The sequence below is a fragment of the Biomphalaria glabrata genome, chromosome 4 (assembly GCF_947242115.1).
Source record: "Biomphalaria glabrata chromosome 4, xgBioGlab47.1, whole genome shotgun sequence".
NCBI classification, from domain to species: Eukaryota; Metazoa; Mollusca; class Gastropoda; family Planorbidae; genus Biomphalaria; species Biomphalaria glabrata.
In genome coordinates this window covers 20,711,781-20,733,679 of record NC_074714.1, presented here as the reverse complement: position 1 = coordinate 20,733,679, position 21,899 = coordinate 20,711,781, and the positions used below count along the sequence as shown (strand labels likewise).

The 21,899-nt window shown below is 37.2% G+C and overlaps 1 protein-coding gene across 1 annotated transcript in view; it reads left to right on the top strand.

Annotated features, from left to right (window-relative positions):
- The first annotated feature begins 819 nt into the window (after window positions 1–819).
- Window positions 820–21,899, top strand: part of LOC106053823 (glutamate receptor 3-like) — an 84,574-nt gene continuing 63,494 nt past the window's right edge. The window contains exon 1 of the mRNA XM_056026022.1: window positions 820–1,177. Coding sequence (XP_055881997.1) covers window positions 1,172–1,177 — 6 coding nt within the window. The 5' untranslated portion in view covers window positions 820–1,171. The remainder of the gene's footprint in view (window positions 1,178–21,899) is intronic.

Here is a 21,899-nt window from a genome sequence, read left to right as displayed (position 1 = left end):
TATACTGTCAAGGATAACCCAAAGGGCGATAATCATTATCATCTTTTGTATTTTAGGGTCATAGGCTAGCTAACATAATGCAGATACAAATTGAAACTCCATTATAAGAGAGTTTTATTACAACATCTATCTATCTATCTATCTATCTATCTATCTATCTATCTATCTATCTATCTATCTATCTATCTATCTATCTATCTATTTATCTATCTATCTATTTGTCTCTGTCTTTATCTATCTATCTATCTATCTATCTATCTATCTATCTATCTATCTATCTATCTATCTATCTATTTATCTATCTATCTATCTATCTATCTATCTATCTATCTATCTATCTATCTATCTATCTATCTATATGTCCGTCTGTCTACCTTTTCTCTCTGTCTTTTGATCCGAGTTATTTCAACTCGCCTTTTAAAAAGTTATTGATTTGGATTTCATGTATTTGTCAATATGTCTACAAATATAAAATATGATCCTCTTCTGGTCGTTTAGCGTAAATGCACGTTTCACACATAGATAGATTGAGACTCCCTGGTGCAAAATGTGCATGTGCTCATTAGTATCGATACTGACAATACCAATTTCATGCAGACGTCTGCTTCTAACTCCACCAGGTAACGATGTCGGGAAGAAAAAAAAAGACATGCGAATACCAATGAGCTGCGAATACCTTCCGTCGAAGCATCGATCCCAAAAACGTCACATTTCTACCAAACAAATCTGCAAGTGAGGCAACATTACGTTTGGCACCCCTCTGAACCACGCCCTTTTTTCCAAGCTATAGACTATTTCCATCTCCTTGAAATCCACCCTTGGCTCCCCCCTCCCCACACCCCCACGCTCCACCCAAGATTTTACCTGAACACAAGAGTTGCCAAATCCGCCACATTTTCCTGTTCGTCTTTTTCATTTCGGTTGCTAGAGAGTTTGTGCATCGTCTGCACAAATCAAATTTTCTATTTTGGAAAACTATTACATTATTTTTTTTTCGCAGTTTATCTTTTAAAAATTAATAGTGTAATAGATGAACAAAAATAAACAGGAAACAGCAGTAGAAAACTAACAGCTGTTCGACTATTGTTAGAGAATTTTCAATCAAATTATTTTTCTTCAGGAAAAGTAGACTGATTCAACCATCCATCTTCTGACCAGCTAGTCCAGTGACATGGCGGTAAGTCACACTCGATGTCATCTAATTTTAAAATATGCACTAAAACTGTGATTAGCTTTTATACAGCAATATTATCCTTTCTGGTGGAGTCATCCATATATTTACCTTTTTTTTTTCTGAATTTATATTAACCACATATTAAGTTAACTACAAATTAATGGAAAGGCATGAAGATTGTTTGTGTGTTAGAACCTGGGTTAATCATGTACATACTGCTAAATAAATTCCGATTTATACCACATATTATCTACCTCTATATATGGATTGGTCTATTCACATTTTGATTTCTGATAAAGTGATTGACGATGACCACTTATGTCATTCTGGGGGCTGAGGGCTTTGCACTAACTTTTTGGGCTTCCTCTTGTGGCTGGTTAAGACATATTGACAATTTGTCTGCACACTGGGCAGGCTATTCCATCTGCAGCTTGTGTCAATTGACTTGATTTTATAGATGTATAGATTGCACGCATAACCAATGATGAACTTATGTCCCTTATATTCCTTGGGTGGAGATATTTTGGTTAGTTGTCTATCTTGTCTATTGTGTAAGCACAAACGATTTGCATGGATTTTGTGTCACAGGACAAAAATAAAATCATGTCTACAATGTACCGACACCAGAGAAGGTTGCATGAGTTCCACTGAACAGAGACAGAATTTTAACGGTTTAATTTTGTTGTAGCTCGACGTAGTTCTGAAAGTAAACAAAAGTCACATTCCTATTGGATACGTCTGTGTGTCACATAGCGGCCCACTGGTTGGCGTACTGACATCACTGGATGTCATGTTTGGCAAAGGTTTAATGTCATAATCCACAGCAGGTCTGGAGAGAGAGAAAAAAAAAGAGTGACTGAGAAAGAGAAAGAGATAGAATGAGAGAGAGTGACATAGAAAGAGAGAGAATATCATCTACATAACTATGAAAACTATATTTATAGAAAGCGTTGTGAAGGCAGTGGCCTACCTAGGGTGCCAGACTCCCGGGGCAACTAGGCCTGTCTGCATCCCACCACCCCACCTCCCAACAGTGTACGTATCAACATAAGAACTGCCACTAGTAAGCAATACAAAAATACATATAATGTAATGTAACTAAAGTTTACAAACGAACAATTTGTAGTGATATAAATATATATTTTCAAGTCCTGTTTATACATTCATCATGGAGCAGCTGCCCCCACCATCTCTCCCCAGTAAACTGTAGGAAGGATGTTGAGACGAAAGAAACTTAAAAAAAAAAAAAAAAAAGGCTTATCTAAGGGGAAGAACTCCACAGTTACAACTATATTTGTCAATAATGTAGAAGTTATTTCCCTTTTCAATATTAAACAAAATAACCGACATATTTAACCATATTGGGTAATTCTGAAGAGTTCATTTCCCTTGTTGATATAAAAAAAATTATTAACCAGTCAATAATCGACTAATTGGTTATTTGCTTTACTGATTCATTTATTGTCTATGCCAATGAATAATTGTGCAAAGTTTCAACTTGATCCGAGAATGGGTGTGTGAGAAATAATGTGTACAAACGTTTTACTGGATAGTCAGAGTGAGTTGATATAAGCTATATAAAAATAGAGAAAAAGAAAGAGAGAGAAAGAAAGAGAAAGAAAGTGAGAAAAAAAGAGAACGAGACAGAGTATGTATGTATGTATGTATGTATGTATGTATGTATGTATGTATGTATGTATGTATGTATGTATGTATGTAAAATATATATGTATGTATGTATGTAAAATATATATATATGTATGTATGTAAAATATATATGTATGTATGTATGTAAAATATATATGTATGTATGTATGTAAAATATATATGTATGTATTTGTGTGAAAATTTAAATGAAGACCGCATATTATAGATTATGACAAATAACATTTCCAATAAGGCTCGTTTTGTCTTTTATTAAACAAATAAATATTTACTTATTAATTGTGAATGTTAACTCCTGAACAACATCATATCAAAATGTACTGGTCATAGTGATCTAGTAGGAATGTGCTCATGGTTGCACTAGATCACCGTCATGCCTATGACGTGAAAACCACAACTTGACATTAGATCGCCACCCTTACTCCACCCCACCCTCCTCTTTTGGTTTTTGCCATATGTTTCAAATAGAACATACAAGGCTATCTAGCACAATGCCTTGAATGACTCCACCCCATGCATGCTTTACCCATGTGCTCATATTATCCAATCACTTGGCCTCCTTTGCTAACACGTAACTCGTGCATGAAATAATCAGTGTAAACCTCTTTTGTTTTAAAGTATTGTTTCATCTTCTAATTGCTATTTTTGTTTAATGTGCGTCAATTAGAAAGGCACATTCCTTGTTCCATATTCTAGGACACATTTGTACAAATTCTCCTTCTTCCCTAGTGCTATTAGAGCATGGAATGGGCTGCCTGAGTCAGCCAGGAAAACCAATGACTTGGCAGAATTTAAGTAATTGATTAACAGAGTGACTAGATTTACATAGGAACACCCGTAGGACGTATTGTTGAGAAAAGACACTAACATAGGCCTATTATTTTAAAACTTCCATTTTTATTGATCTATTGAATAATAAAAGTACATTATCTAACGATTTGTTAAAGTATCTATTTACTAAGACATGAGCGTGGTGTATTTCATGTCTCTGATATAAATGTTAGGATTCCTATGGCCATTCATCTCATAGTCTTATAAAGTCAACCAGCTTTACAAATAACAAATTGAAATCATTTCCTCTCTGTCTCTTGTAACAAGACAGATCAAAGCGAGGAATAAAATACAAAAGACAGAATATAATCACCGACTCATCAACATCGAACACGAACGAAGGGAGATAATTTTGAAAAAAAAAAACCAACTTAGAACTTGTCATTTAATGAACATATTTTTCAAACGCTCCATGGCTCCTGTGTACCCACGCTTTATATCTATTTACTGTCTCGTGCAGAGTCAACTTTTGGCCAACATTCTGCCTACAATTGGCTGCTTTTCATTGTTTGTGTTTGTCCGTGTGAGTATGTGCGAGTGAATGTGTGTGTGTGTGTGCGTATGTGTACGTATGTGAGAGGGACAGAGACCTTATGTTCTGGCCTATTATATTTATTGATGTTCCTACTCAGGCCGCTGTAGAAGGCTATATTGAAAGTAAAATACATTTTTACAAATTCCAAACTCAAGTTTCTGTTCCTCTATTTTTTTCCTCTTCATCGGTAACCTTTGAACCTATTCGCAGTACATACGTCATCAATTTGACTCCACCCACACACAGATACCTATCCCCACATCATTCACATCCACCTAGACCCCCCCCCCTTTTTTTTTCCCTTCATTTTTTTGGCTTTTCGTTTCACTTGGTTTGTGTGTGTGTGTGTGTGTGTCTTTACGTGTGTTTGTATGTCAGTGTTATCGTTAGGCCCACTTCTAAATGGAAAACACATTTGGAACCAGCACGCACCGGTGCCAATGAGTACAAACCTATTTTTAAATTCAAGCGATGCCAGAATCACGCTACCGGAAGAGGAAGTTTGGCTTATTCGTTCTTCAAGAAAATTGCACAGGCTAATTTAAGGAGAAACCAAATTTGAAAAGTGAGACATTCTTTTCTTTGACTCATTGTTAAATAATGTTGAACCGTAGATTCATTAGTCTTGTAAACAAAGTCCTTCTAACGGAATTTATATTCTTATAAAACCGTAGTAGAAAAATATGGATTCATCTTTGATTTAAAATAAGAAAATATCGCCAGTGCTTTAAAGTGGTGTCGGAGTAGCACTATAAACACACAGATAAAGGCACATTTCTTATTCCAATTGCAAGGACAAAGTTGTACAAATGCTCCTTCTTCCTCAGTGAAATAAGATCATGGAACGGGTTGCCTGAATCAGCCAGGTAAACCAATGATTTTCCTTGAAATTTGACAGTTTATGTCTATAATTAACACGATTGAGTAGATAACATTTGAATACACGTAAGACGTGATTATCTTCTTCCTTACAGGAACGTCTGTAATTTATTACATAAGAAAGATAAGATAAAGGGGACAGAGATATAATAGATGAAGCCGGGAAAGAGATACAATAGATGAAGCCGGGACAGAGATATAATAGATGAAGCCGGGAAAGAGATACAATAGATGAAGCCGGGACAGAGATACAATAGATGAAGCCGGGACAGAGATACAATAGATGAAGCCTGGACAGAGATATAATAGATGAAGCGCCAAAGTCTACCATCATATTGTAGTGACAATGATAAAAATGATTAAAATAATGGTGTCGTGAAACTTTCATATCTAGAGAAAAAAGTTGTTTTATATTATATTACGATTCCTCTTTTCACTTTGCAAATTCTTTAACTGTAAAAACAAGAAATAAACTTGGGTGTACACGGTTCTCGAAAACGGCTCGAATGATTTTCCTAGAAATGTGACAGTTTATGTATAACTTAGGGAAAAAAATAGTTAACTTAGCAAGAAGCTTCTTTCGCCACATTCCACATTTACGGGTATTGAGTAATGCCGTTTTATTAATCGCGCGTAGGATTGGCATTTTCCATATTGAATGACAACCCAAAATGATAATTTTGGTCTATATATTTCAGGAGATTTGTATGAGTTTTCAAAAGATTTTAATAATTTCCGGAGATTTCCAGGACTTTTTCGTACATTTTGGAATTTCAGGAGATTTTCAGGAGCTCCTGGTAAATACGAAGGCCGCGGGAAATCTGTTAGAAGTTATAAAATGGTTAAATTTAATAATTTACAGTTAGAATTACCGCGGGTCCTATGAAAGTGCGGGGCCCAATGCGTTCGCATTGGTTGCAGTGGCCTAAGGCCGGCCCTGCAATATAGCTGCGTATGTTACGCCATGGGTCAACTAGTAGGCCTACATGTTTACTTTGGTAACTGTGTAACTTTTAAATGATGTTAAGATAAATAAACATTGGAACATTTGTCTAGTTTTTTTTTCGCTACTTTGATCAGTTCAACATAAAAAGCGCCCATACGGGGCATGGCTTAAAAAAAAAGCATTTTAGAGGACGGAATTATAAAGTAGAAATAATGAAATGTATGAAAATGATTATCTTATTGTTTTTTTTTATAATTTATAATTTAAAATAAATTAAAGAACGTCTCTCTATGTTAGGATTTTTTTTTTTTTACACCTTAGCGTGTTTCAATGAGTGTCTCCATATGATACCAATTGCAAAACAAAGGCGTGGGGATTCCAGAAATGAAGGCTCCAGGCACTAGGTGTACTTTGCCCTGGTATCGGAGGGCTCTTGACTCAGGTCCACACGAGTACGAAAATGCTCGACTGTGCGTGTGTGCGTGTTTATATAAGCATTCCCTAGATGAAGAGACTCACACATTCTCGATGTACATACATTCAAGTGTTACTAAAAATAGATACCAAATGTACATAACTTAAACACTGATTTATAATAGCACATACTTATATAAACAAACAATTTAGTTTCGAAGCCAGAGCGCTTCACTCGTAAAATGGCTTTGACCTGTCTTGAAGATCATTACTTAAAGCCCATATTTTCAGTGAATGCCTCATACATCAAATTTAAAGTATCGTCTGGGTGTTAGAGGAGCCAGTATTTTACCACAATTAATTAATAGAAAAAATATATTTCCAGGTAATGAAATAAACTGCAAACACAATTAGATTGATTTGAGATCTGACTTATTATAATTATAAAGTAGGGAAACTAGCTGTTGTACCAAGTCCAGAACAGGAATTTATTTTAAAGCGTACTGCTTTTTTAAAAACTCAGAGTCAGTTTCTGGAGAGAAAACCAGTCTTTGTGTTCTAGGCAGAATCAAATGTATGTGCACTCGATGCCTCAGAATCAAATGTAAGTGCACTTGATGCCTCAGAATCAAATGTGAGTGCACTCGATGCCTCAGAATCAAATGTGTGTGCACTTGGTGCCTCGTTCTTTTTTAGCGGACCCCGAAAGGGGAAAAGACGCTATTAGTTTTGTGTGGAATGTCTGTCCGTCTGTCCGTCCGTCCCGTTTAGATCACGTAAACTAGAAAAGATAGTCAAAATCCGACATGATAATATTTTAGACCCTTCAAAGTTCTGATACAACGTCTACCTTTTTTCTTTTCTGAAAGCGAAAACTCTAATTTTTTCCACTATTAATAGTAACAAACACTGGAGGCTCCTTAGTAGGGTAGATAACTATTTACCATATTTTTAACACATTTATGCAAACGGTTTTAGAATTTTGGTGAAAAATTTTAATTTTTTTTTACATTTGTATTGCTAAGTTAAGTAAGTTCTTTTATTTACACTCAAGAGAAAAAAATCTATTTAGCGTATACCGAAGCATAATCAGACATAACAGACAAAGGAAATCTTTTGTTTCGAATTGTCAGAACAATTTTTGTAGAAACAACTAACTGTGGTTTAAAGTTCATGCTGCGCATTCATTTCCCCTGACAAGATGGAACGTCTAGCTTAAGAAGAAGATCTATTAAGTCATTGTTTAGCAGAGAACAGGTAATAGATGCAGAGCTCTGGAAATAAATCTTGTCTTTTGATGATTCAGCAATAAAGTACTTACACCGTGTAAAATCTAGAACTTACTATATGAACAGTTACATATAATGAAATGTGCATTGGCTATAAACATGTCAGGATTGATATTGATTAACTAATTTTCAGAATCAAATTCCTTAGCGATTATTATTTTATTGATTTTATATATAGCGTAACTTTCTTGCTTATAGCAAGCTCAGACCGCTATGGTCGAATCTCTTTTGATGACCAGTGGGGGCAGGGGGGTATCTGGAAGATGGTTCCCGTGCTACCTAATGGTTCCCGTGCTACCTTATGGTTCCCGTGCTTCCTTTAGGCGCTCAGCAAAAAACAAGTTGGGGTTTGAGCTTAAGCCCCCTAGATAGGTAGCCAAGTGGTTTTCACCTCTCAGCCACACATTCTATACATAGCATATTATTTTATTTCATAGCGCATCTATTTCGTACGTTGGCATGTTCAGTGCAATTTTATGAATAGTTTTGTTAGAAAATCAGCAATTAGGTCTCTGTGCTACTAGCACGAGTTGACTGTCCTCAAATCATTTATTCATAGGGATTCGAACTAAGCCGTTCTGTTTTAAGCTTGCCTCATTGGCTTGTTCTGTACATGTGTCCGTCTGACCGACTCTTGACTTTGATCGAGTTTGATCGAGAATATTCGAACTGCAGACAAAAAGAAGTATGACGATATGTCTTAGAGTTTTGTGTTGCTATTATTATTGTTATAAATTCACTGCAGTTGCTGAAAATTTTTTTTTTTCTTATCGAGTTAGTTCAAATGTATTTACTACTTCTGTGTTATCGTCTAGCTAAAGTTGATGCTCAGCATAAAAAGGGATCAAAGCAATCAAACATTGACGGCTGTTAATTTTCATCAATAGTGAGTCAGGTATCTTAAGATAGGATTGGATTGTTGTGTACACATCAAACGCAATTAGGCTAAACCTAACAGTTTCTTATAACAGCCAAGCAGTGCGTATATCGGATGAAGAAGAAAAGACAAGTCTTAATCATTAGAACTTGCCTTCACCAAACAACTTCTCAGCACTTGCTCCTAGTCAATCAAAATAAATAAACAATTAGCAAAATTTATTTAGGCAATTAAAATGTAAAAAAAAATGAACTATGATGGTTTATGAGATGCTATTGAGTGAACTGCTCAGGGTGCCTTCCACCCTTTCAACGTAAATCTGTAAAGCCCAGGTGACGAAATACAAGTATAAACAAAATAATTTTCTTATGTTATATCTAGATTTACATCTGCTGAAAGGCTGTGTGGATCTATCCACAGCAGGGTTTATGAATTCTCTAATATGATATGGTAACGTTGGATTAAGCACATATTGTAAAACAAAATAAAAATAAAGTCAGGAATCGAGAGACAGAGAGCGACATAGTTATACAGACAGATAATAATAAGAAGAATGAGAGAGAGAGAGAGAGAGATAGATAGAGAGAGAGAGTAAAGATAAAACACACCTTCCATCCATTAGCGTGCCCGATCCACCCCAGCAGGTTGACTCAGACATATATTTTTCTGCAAGATTCCCCGAGGTGAGAGAAAAGTTAAGGCAGGTAGATAGATATCTCTCGTATACGTGGCTATTTTTAGACGAGCTGGGACAGTAATGTCCCTTTCATTGGCGATGTCTCACGTGGGCTTGGACAGAAGAAAAAAAAATGAAAGAGGCCGTGTTAATGTCAAACAGATCATTGTTCTCAACGAACCTGCCTCAACGTACCTGCCTACACCTTGTCGACCCCATACCCTTAAAATTTTTAATAGTCACATTGATATTTCATTTGAAGCCTGATAGTACATCCCTTTTTTTTTATACATGACTCATGATCATTGGCGTAGTAAGGTCCTATAATCCCGGGTTCAAAAAAATGTGATGAGGGTTTCCCAAATCGAGTATATTATATCAATGCATTTGTAAAAAGGTTTTCATATGAATGTAGTTTCTTTCTTTACCAAGTAATAGTGTCATCACAGTGAATTCAATAACGACTTGTAAGAAGTCGTATATGGCATTAAATATGTGCAGACAAATTTGTTTTTCCTTTGAAGGCCTCTGGGTCCATTATTAAATTAGTCATGGGCGCAATGGACTCGTTAGGGTTGCTACACCTCTGCTAATGAGGACCTCTTTTGTCAATTAAATTATATTGGGGGTGGGCTATGGATCTGGTATTGAGATGACTATCTAGGACCCTCTTAATGTCTTCCTTCGGGTTGGGGGTCAGACACTGCAGTATGTGTAACCAAACTAGTCACGTGGCTGCTTGGAAGTTTCTGTTGCACTACGTTCAAGCTCAAGTTTAGGGAGCAGGTGTGTGTGTGGGGGGGCACGTTCCAATTTTTGTTTTCGTTTTTCTTCCAACCGTCTGATGTTTCCACTGTCTTGCACTAATGCACATTACATCAGGAATCTCTGTCTTTGGTGGAAATTTTCCTGGTGGCTCTGTCTAGAGAGAGAGAGAGAGAGAGAGAGAGAGAGAGAGAGAGAGATTAAATAACAAAAGAACAATTTGTGGCATTCTAAAACATGCGCTGTGGTTGAGTGGTAAAACGCTTGACTTCCAAACCGAAGGGTCCTGGATTTGAATTCTGATGAAGAATGGGAATTCGGAAACCTTAGGGCACCTCTACGTCCACCCATCTCTGATGGATACCTCTCTAATGAGTACCTGACAATAGTTGGCGAAAAGTAAAGGCGCTTGGTCATTGTGCTGGCCATATGAAATCCTCCTAAACCATGGGCCACAGAAACAGATGACCTTTACATCACCTGCCCCATAGATGGCAAGATCTGAGAGAGTAACTTTACTTTTACTTGACTTATAAAACAGAAATAAAATTAAGATTGACAATACATAACACTATAATATTGACAATACATAACACTATAATGATATAGGCCTACGTGGGATCAAGTACGGAAGAGAGAAAAAAATTGTACTGATGTTTCTAAATCACCATTAAAATGTACTCCTCGAGGTCAAGAGTTGACATGAGCACTTTCGAAATAGCAACATGATAGCGTCATTAGTTTTCATTCAAATACTTTTGTTTTTCCTCACACTTTAAATAGCATCATCAGCTGCTTCAATTACCTGTATGTCAATACAAATAAAAGTTGTACTTAGGGATCTGTGTCTTTTTTTTTGCATCAACTCACTCTGTCTATCTGTCTGTCTATCTGTCTGATAAAAAATTTGAACATATTTTTTTCTCTCATTACCGATTCTCTGATCAAGTTGAAGCTTTGCACAGCTATTCAATGTATCTGACAAGACACGAATCAATCAAAGAAGTTAACCAATTATTTAATTAATTATTGGTGATTAATTATTTTGTTTTACATCAAAATAAGGGAAATACCTGCTACTTAATGAGCTATTTCAATGTATGTATGGATTTATTCCACTTATTACGTTTCTACACGTTTTTATCTCCCACTTCCCATTTACATAATTATTAATAGTCGTTGACTATTGACAATACACACATATATCCAAAAAATTAACCAATTAGTTAATCAATTAGTACTAAGTAATTCACTTTGTTTTATATGGCAAAGGAGCTAAATTCTGCCATTTTTAGATATGTGACAGGTGGGGAAATGTGATGTGTGTTTGGCGCGTTTAATGTCTAGGGGATGATTATTTTTAAAGCTATCACACACCAACCTATCAGCATATGAATCGGGAGCAGACACGCAACGAGACAAAGCAATGAAAGATAGATACAAAAGTTAGAATAAAGAATATTTATTTACATAAATATACATATAAGAATAAAAGGGGGGAGGGTTTGCATCTAACTCTGAATAATATTAGATTTAATCATCACTCTTGCACCTAATAAGAGAGTATGTCACTTTGTCCTCTGACTTAGCTGGTTTTTCCTGTTGATGTCGCAGCTGGCGGTGTCCTGGCTTGAGGTTCTGCAGCTGGAGGTGGCGCTCTAGCGGATAGAGGGACGCCGGTGATATAGTTCTTGTGGAGTTTCAATCCCAAAATCTAATATCGGTAGTGGGCACAGTAGGGCGGGTGGCCGGCTACCGTGGGCACAAGGTTACTGCGGGCAGAGCTGATCTGCCGTGGGCAGCGTAATTGACAGGATATGTCCAGTGAGTTGCAGAGGGTTGGCGTAGCTATGACGTCTCACACAGATCTGAATCTATAGGGACGTCGCACCTAATAGCTTGACAGGTGGGCTGTCGAATAGGCGGGCAATGCCGATAGCGCCAAGTGGTAGAGTTGAGTAGATCTCAGTAGGCAAGTGCAGTGCTGAATAGCACTAAGCACAGATGCAGGTAAATAGATCGTTGATCCAATGAATAAATAGGCAGTAGGTGATTCTCGATAGCAAATACAGTGCTGAATAGCACTAAGCACCTAAATAGGCAGACACCTGAGGGAGGCTGCGGATAAATAAAGACAAGTTAGGACATGTCTCTCATGCATCTTATCGATGCCCTCGACTGAGGTGCATTCGTCAGATTGGTAAAATTGCTTTTGAGCACAAAAGGGGAGATGATGACAAATGGGATTTGGAATAATAGATGGCTGATAGTAGCAATATAAAAATGTACATAGAAGGGAAAGTAATAATATAAAATTATACATAGAAGGGGAAATAATAATCTCAAATAAACAACACAGGTGGATAGAGGAAGAGGGGGGGGGGTGAAATGGGCGGTGGTCAGCGACCCAGACGGTTTGTTTACATATGACCGTGGGTCGAGAACAATGGAGCGCGCTTGAATGGAGAGGGTGTCCACTCGGCACAACTCTCGTTAGAGTAAAATGACTACAGGGGAGATAATTCAATACAGGGGAGATAACTCATGTCTCTTTTCTAGACGCAGTATTAGTGCGCTAGTAAAATTATCAAGGCGGTCAACCGAGATAAAGGAAATAGAATAAGATGTACAAATATATACATGGTTGCATCAACGATCAATTGAGCAACGTAGCATTAATAGATTAATGTAATACATAAATAAATACATAGGACATGTTTATGTTTTCTACTTACGCCAGTGAGAAATACACAATGCACTAATTAAATATAAATGAACTAGGCAAAATACACATGATAAAATCCAATGGAAAAATACGCAGAGTAATTAAGATGGAACTTGTAATTAAGTTCGGCTTACCACCAGGTATTCCTCTAGAAGAAAGAATAAATGAAGCGGTCCAGACTCGATAGCTCAGCTCGAATGAGAATGAAAGAGAGTCTGATTTGAGTTGGTTTACTTTATATAAGCCTGGAAAGTGCGGGCGGACACAGGAAATGCCCTAGGCTAAGATTTATCTTACACGTGGGTGGATTTGACTCGAGGTGGGAGTCGCACCTTGGAAGGTCAATGGGCGTGTTTAGTCCTTTGTGGTCTCCTAGATCAAAGAGAGAAGTGGGAAAGTGGGAGGGGGAGCGACTTGCATCCCACACAAGGTGGTGTCCACTGCGACCGTCCTTCAGACATCCGGCGGGAAGACAAGAGAGATTGTGTGTCTACCTTTCCCCGATCAAGGGCAGATAAATGAAAGGACGCGCCTTAGCTATCTCCAAGGTGGTCAACTAAGTCTAGCCTGGAGCGGAAAAGGTGTGGCGGGTGAATGATTTAGGGGTAGGATGGACAAATAATTAAAATAAAATAAATAAATAATGAAAAATAATAATTAATGCTGTGATAAATTTGAGTGACTCTGACAGCGAGTTTTTGACTTGTCACAAGATAGATGACTGTAATTAGCGGTTCTTTCCCTTAAATAAGCTTTGCTTTAAAAAAGTAATCTTTTTCTATCATTTGGTACCCTTTCCGATAAAACTTTTTGTTACATCATTTTTCGTTTCGATTTAGTTCTCCCTTTACATTTTGACTTAACCAAAGTGAGACTCTGTGATCTAAACTTCACGCAAGTCAACAACAACGTTGAAATCCATTACAATCACTTTCGCATTGACCAGTTAGCTTGTCTGATTACAAACATTCAGTTCAACGAAAATCTTTTATTAATTACAGAAAAAATATTCACACATTTTAATCATTCATTTCTTGAATGCGGCTAAATGGACATGCCATATTTGAATGTTGTTCAAGGTGCTGATTCCTTATCTCTCTGATCGTCCTATTTTATTAGTTCAGCTTACAACGCATACTACAGCTATTGAGATGGGAGAGGATTCTGCTTTAAAATAACATTTTTGACTTAATCTTTAACACACAGCATTCTCTGTTTGGAAGATATTTTCATTAGCATATAGATTTGTCTTGCTAAGCCAACGTTTGAAATAGCTGCTTTGTTTATGCAGCTTGCAATCTTAACATCAAGAAATAATGAAAAAAAGATCCCCACAAACAACAAACTTATTTAGTTAAGAAAATTAATTTCTTAAAATCTACTCTTCATTTCAATTCAGAGCAGCTGACTAAATACTACATTTCTATGCAATTGACGGCTTGTTAGTAGTCTATGGATGGTTGAAGAATGTATTGCATGTCAACCACTCTGCTGTTCTCAATAGCGGATCCAGAACTTTGGAGTGGGGGGGGCGATTTTTCTCCAAACCCTTACACCAACGCCCAGTAAACCCTAACCCGATGCATAAACGTGAGAATTTAATTTGGCGAAAGAAAAAATAAAAATGAAAAAACAGTCATGTTATGGCCTTTCTCTTTATAGCTTTAGGGTGGGGGGGGGGGGTGGGGGGAGGGTCTGTGCTTGCATTTTTCACTGCAGAAACGTATTCTCCTGACATCTACAGCTCATTATTCATCTTATTAAAAAGGATCTTTCGAATTATGGTTTTCGTGGAAATATATTCTAATAGGAATTTATCGGCCATTACTACATTGTAAATAAAACGATTTGAAGATACCCCCACATATTTAGATTAAGGCTTTGAGGCTCGTCGCCGAAAAAAAAAACAATCTAAAAATAATATTAAAAAAATGCTCATTTGTAAGTGATATTTTTTTTTCAATAAACAAAGATAAAAGGGTACCACGTAGCCTACCCTGTGTATCCGAGGCTTCGCACCGTGCTGTCCCACGTAGCCTACCCTGTATATCCGAGGCTTCGCACCGTGCTGTCCCACGTAGCCTACCCTGTATATCCGAGGCTTCGCAGCGTGCTGTCCCACGTAGCCTACCCTGTATATCCGAGGCTTCGCAGCGTGCTGTCCCACGTAGCCTACCCTGTATATCCGAGGCTTCGCAGCGTGCTGTCCCACGTAGCCTACCCTGTATATCCGAGGCTTCGCAGCGTGCTGTCCCACGTAGCCTACCCTGTATATCCGAGGCTTCGCAGCGTGCTGTCCCACGTAGCCTACCCTGTATATCCGAGGCTTCGCAGCGTGCTGTCCCACGTAGCCTACCCTGTATATCCGAGGCTTCGCAGCGTGCTGTCCCACGTAGCCTACACTGTATATCCGAGGCTTCGCACCGTGCTGTCCTCGACTTCAGGTAACTCAAGAATACTTAGAAAACAAACAGACTTCGGAGACGAGGTTAAAAACAATCCAGACAAAACAAAACAACAAACAGAAAACCAAAAACAACGAGCAAGAAGTGATTTAAGTACACTGCTTCTTCATTTGAATTATACTTGTCCCACACTAGACTCTTGTCTTTGAACTGCATATTCACCAAGCTCTTTGCCAGACAATACTTGGCAGCCGAAGAGTTGGCAGTGGGGGAAGCAACTCGAGTCTCTGATTACAGACTCTCTGATTATTTCCCTTAGCTTCGCATTAGTGCATTAGAGGGGGGCCGGTGATTAAGTCTGTGTGTGTTTAGAGATACAATGTTGTTTTTTTTCCTTCCTATTACATATGAAGCACTTACCTATATCGCACGCGCTGCGATATTTCCTCTGATGATAGAAAGGATTAAATTGTTAAGGCAGACTAAGAAAAAATGGCTAAGATTTAAAGGACGCGATGACAGGGAAAATTTTGAAGCTGGCAATGGTAAAAATTGATGACTAGGAAATAAGAAAAATCAAACAAGTTTATCGCAATCCAGTGATAACGTTTGGCTTGCCGGTCACATTCAGCCCAACGGTCGATGCCCCTAAAAAGTTTGCTCAAATTGCATACGTGTGGAATGTGTAGCAGAATTGTATAAACCGCTGGTTACCTAATAAGGTAGATTGGGTTCGAATCCTACTGAAGGATACAACTAGGTTCCAAAATAGATTAGACATTAGAGCACAAAGCATACTAAAGCATGAAAGATACCTCACACAAAAGCAATGCCAAAAAAAGCAAATACATTCACATTGGCTGAGTTTCATTGGTTTGTGTTAGGTGTACCCGCGCTTTGGCTTGTGCAAATAAGTCTAAACAGAGGTAACAGTTAAGTAACCAACTAATGCAAGGCCAACAATGAAAACATACTCGGCATTGATGAACGATGTCAATTAATGCGTTTAATACGTAGATAAATCTTGATATATTTTGGGTAGCAAAAACCAAAAGGCCGGCGGTCCAAATGGCAGACCACTAGTACAGTGGCTTGATGACGTAGAGGCAGATCTACAACAACTAAAAGTCCGGGCTTGGAAATGTAAAGCCCAGGATAGATCAGAATGGAGAGATGTGCTAAAGCAGGCCAAGGCCATAGCGCCACTGGGATGAATAGTCATAATGTTTTGTTTGGTGTAAGGCACAGATAGTAAGACACATTTCCTTATGGATAATAAGATTATTATTATTATTAATTGTTCTTACGAAAATTCATCAGCTTCATTAAGGATGTATAGTCTTTAAAAAATTATTTTATGCTATTTGTTTAAAAATTATATGTAATCAGTTATTCATTCTCAATGGATTTCTAATTAAGTTCCAATGTCATCATTGGCTCAATCGTATTTAGTGATACATAATCATTGACAAGTTCTGACGACTACAACCACCTTATTTACCTGTTGTACCTGTTCAGCTATAACCATTTCGTTTACAGCACACCTGCTTGTGTATTTTGAATTGAAGAGCAATACAGGTTGGCTGCCTAATATAGAATACCTGCAGTAGAACAAAACTCAAAACAGAACACCTGCCCAAATATTTACATGTTACAAAACATAATTTTAAAAACTACATATTTTTGGGTCTAAGTATAGATTATGTCCTTCCAAAGATAACATCTGCCCTTTGCAAAATAAAGCTTCCTTTAAAGAAGACTCGCTAAATAGATATACAGGCTACTAGATCTCTTTAACTTAACGTCCTCAAGTCTGTTGATCCTTTTGGGGAAACCTAACGTGATCCCCTGACCAGTCTGTTGGTCCTTTTGGGGAAATCAAACGTGATCCCCTGACCAGTCTTTTGGTCCTTTGGGAAACCAAACATGATCCTCTGACCAGTCTGTTGTCCTTTGGGAAATCAAACGTGATCCCCTGACCAGTCTGTTGTTCCTTTGGGAAACCTAACGTGATCTGCTGACCAGTCCTCCGAGTCCTCCCTGGCTCTACTTGTTGTTTTCCTATTAACTTTAGCTAGTCATCCAGAGTAATGGCGGTCCCTTCCAAGAAATCGTCTTCATCTTTTCTGTTGTCAGCCTCTCTTATTTTTTTCTCCTAGTTCTGTACCTTGCAGAATTGTTTTTGTGTAAACCTAAAGGATCACGTGATGTCGCCATCCTCTAGTCGACACCTCAATCGAGGAAGTCTAGCCAATACGTTTCACTAATCCTTACTACATGGCTCAATGGTTACCTTGCATGGTACTCAGAGTAGGTCTAAGGAAGGGCAGGCGGGGTTACGGCCATGGAGACTCCACATGAAAGGGGCTTCCACAGAAGAGATACAAATATATCCGAGTATTTTTTTTTTTTTTGCCTTTTTACTGCTGGCAAAACTGTCTTGATTAATTAAGAGGTGTCCGTTGTAGCATGTTCGGAATAAATAAATACAGCTTCGGATTTACGACAGGGCGTCTAGCAAGAGCCTTACCCTTAACAAGCTAAAAAAAATATGCACTTTTTAAAACGTATGCACTTTTTAAAAATATGCACATTAAATATTGTTTTCTAAAGGAAGAGGGAATTAAATGTACAAGAACTTTATTTATTTCCCCTAAAATATAACATGCTTTTAGATATACGTATTTTCATTCATAAATGGATCTGTATTAAAGCTTTCGAAAAAATAATGCCCGGGTCCTCCACATACTTAAATCCGGCCCTGATTGGCCACTTTCTCACTGTTTTAACATCTCTCAACTGATTGCCACTTCCTCACTGTTTTAACATCTCTCAACTGATTGCCACTTCCTCACTGTTTTAACATCTCTCAACTGATTGCCACTTCCTCACTGTTTTAACATCTCTCAACTGATTGCCACTTCCTCACTGTTTTAACATCTCTCAACTGATTGCCACTTCCTCACTGTTTTAACATCTCTCAACTGATTGCCACTTTCTCACTGTCTTAACATCTCTCAACTGATTGCCACTTTCTCACTGTCTTAACATCTCTCAACTGATTGCCACTTTCTCACTGTCTTAACATCTCTCAACTGATTGCCACTTTCTCACTGTCTTAACATCTCTCAACTGATTGCCACTTTCTCACTGTCTTAACATCTCTCAACTGATTGCCACTTCCTCACTGTTTTAACATCTCTCAACTGATTGCCACTTCCTCACTGTTTTAACATCTCTCAACTGATTGCCACTTTCTCACTGTCTTAACATCTCTCAACTGATTGCCACTTTCTCACTGTCTTAACATCTCTCAACTGATTGCCACTTTCTCACTGTCTTAACATCTCTCAACTGATTGCCACTTTCTCACTGTCTTAACATCTCTCAACTGATTGCCACTTTCTCACTGTCTTAACATCTCTCAACTGATTGCCACTTTCTCACTGTCTTAACATCTCTCAACTGATTGCCACTTTCTCACTGTCTTAACATCTCTCAACTGATTGCCACTTCCTCACTGTTTTAACATCTCTCAACTGATTGCCACTTCCTCACTGTTTTAACATCTCTCAACTGATTGCCACTTTCTCACTGTTTTAACATCTCTCAACTGATTGCCACTTTCTCACTGTTTTAACATCTCTCAACTGATTGCCACTTTCTCACTGTTTTAACATATCTCAACTGATTGCCACTTTCTCACTGTTTTAACATATCTCAACTGATTGCCACTTTCTCACTGTTTTAACATCTATCAACTGGTAAAACGTTTTGTTCTAGAAGTCCCGTTTGATGATTGACACTTGCATCTTATTGCAGTTTTTTTTGTTTTCTCTTGCGCCCTCTCTTGAGGTTTTACTGAGCATTCAACACATCAACCGGTAGCTGCATGCATTCTGCTTACAAATTTGGATACACAGTTAGAGATACCACTACATACAATCACACATCTCTACGTCTAACCATGTATCACCCCATGTAGCCAAAATCAACACATATCACACTTTCTGAATTCTATATTATTAAACAATGAAAACTCTAGTCTGTTGTATAACTGTCCTACAATCATTGACTTTCTTTTGATAATCTTTACATTTTTATCTTATCTTATATATATATTTTTACAATCATTGATTGTTTCTATTTACAACCATTGACTGTTTTTTTTTTACAATTTTTCTACAGTTGTTCTCTGCATCTACAGTCACTACCTTATGTTTCACTTCTTCTACATTTGTTATTGTGCTTTATAAATGAGGGCAAATCAATTCAAAACTGTTTCAAATACTGTTTTCTCTCTCATTTTTATGGTTTAGTTCCTTACAAATGAAACTCCAAATGCTAATTTGAAATTGAAATCCCTGGAGACAGGTGTATTTTTGATAAAAAATATAAATACTTAAATCCAGTAGTATTTTAGAGCTACGTACATTTGATATTTAGATAATATATGATATGCTTTTCAAAGTCTTGCTTTTATGCTCAAACTAGCTAGTAATCTTTTTATTTTGGTGGAAAAGCTGGAAATACAAATGTTACAAAACACTAGACAATGACAAATAACAAATAACAAAGTCCTAATACTCTAAAAAAAATCTCGTAAATTTGTTACAACAATTGCTTCTTAATACAAACATAAAGGAATTTGTTTTAGGAGATGACCACCAGAATTGTCTTTTGATATACATAATTGGAAGCATGTGTTATATGCATCACACCCGTACATAATTTCCAACACATTAACACATATACGAACACAGTGTTAGTGTTTAAGATTACTGAGTCTAAATCGATTAAACAGTAACTAGAGTTGGGTTTTACAGTCCAAATGTCTCTAATGGTTTTACAGTCGAAATGTCTCTAATGGTTTTACAGTCGAAATGTATCTAATGGTTTTACAGTCAAATGTATCTAATGGTTTTACAGTCAAATGTATCTAATGGTTTTACAGTCAAATGTATCTAATGGTTTTACAGTCAAATGTATCTAATGGTTTTACAGTCTAATGTATCTAATGGTTTTACAGTCAAATGTATCTAATGGTTTTACAGTCAAATGTATCTAATGGTTTTACAGTCAAATGTATCTAATGGTTTTACAGTCAAATGTATCTAATGGTTTTACAGTCAAATGTATCTAATGGTTTTACAGTCAAATGTATCTAATGGTTTTACAGTCAAATGTATCTAATGGTTTTACAGTCAAATGTATCTAATGGTTTTACAGTCAAATGTATCTAATGGTTTTACAGTCAAATGTATCTAATGTTGTTTTTTTAATTCACGTTTAAGCATCACATCTTTTTTTTTCCACTTACGTCTGTTCTCTATTATTCCTGAGCTGCACATCTGTAAGACGCGTAGGACGTAATCATCTTCTTTTTTGAAGTAACGTCTGTATTTTATAAGATAAGATAAGATAGGATACGAAGGAGTGAAATTTGGCTGAAAGATAAAATATACGTCAGTCAGAAATTTAAGATTTCATAAGACTTATTTTCTAAGGACATTCTGTCTTTTGACAAATGGTAAATGTATGTCTAACTATGTAACCAATCCTATACATAATCATGAAACCAGTCATGTGACTAATCATGTGGCCAGTCTTGTGACTTACCATGTGATTAATCATGTGTCCAATCCTGTGTTATGCTATGTAACAAAACGTTTTCAATGGTCCACACATTTTAAGGTATAGATCTTTGAAGTCTTAGACTGCCAAGCTCGATCGTCCCGACACTTGACGGAAGTGACCTGTGGCTGAAACGCCCCAATGGAAATTAAGTTTCATGTGAAATTTCAATCTAGTTTTGAATCGTCTTGTTGGCTGTGGGGGTCACAGTGACATTACGTCCCCAGCCAATACTCCGCCGCTCCCCTGCACATACCTGTATCCTCCTCCATCTTTCACTCCTAGCAACTTTTTAACGTGCAACCCCCCACCCCACCCCCACCTCCTTTACTTTTTTTGAGGTACTTGGTGGTGGGGGGGGGGGCAAATGTTCAGGAATGGGGGTGTAGATGTTTAGACTCGAGTTCTTTAAAAAGTACAAGAAGGAAAACTAAAAATAAATTCGGAAAATTAAATTAAGCCAAGACAGTGGTTCTCAGTCTTATCAATTTAGCTAAGAACATTGGAAGCAAACGCATATAAAGACTACATCTTGAACACAGCTTATTCATACAGTGCACTTTGGTAGGCTTAATATATTGCCAGAATCGGATCAGTGCTTTTCCACCATTTTTTTCAGAAGCCTCTCGTCTGGATATTTTTTTATTTCCAGGTATCTCAACCCTCCTTAAGTACTGATCGCTTAGGTAATCCACCGACACTAGGGTCCCTATTACTCTTCCCCTTAGATACCCTCAGCATAGATACCCTATTCATTCTTTAAATATTTTAATTCATATCCTTGCCCCAGGTATCCCATCCCTTGCCTAGGTATACTGTATACAATCATTCATTCTTCTCAAACATATTGAACTCTTCAAAATACAAAGTTATAAATGTTACCTTCAACTTGTCTGTAGCAATGACTTGACTTGCTAATGACTATTGCCACTTAAACATAGGTCACAGATAGTCTCAGTTACTGCCTTGTAATATGGGTAATTGTATAATCAATACGTATTTCAAAAATTTTAAAATTAAATGTTTGAGTCGCCCACAAGAAGAATGACAATTTATAGTACAGTCTTAGCTAAATATTTCTAAA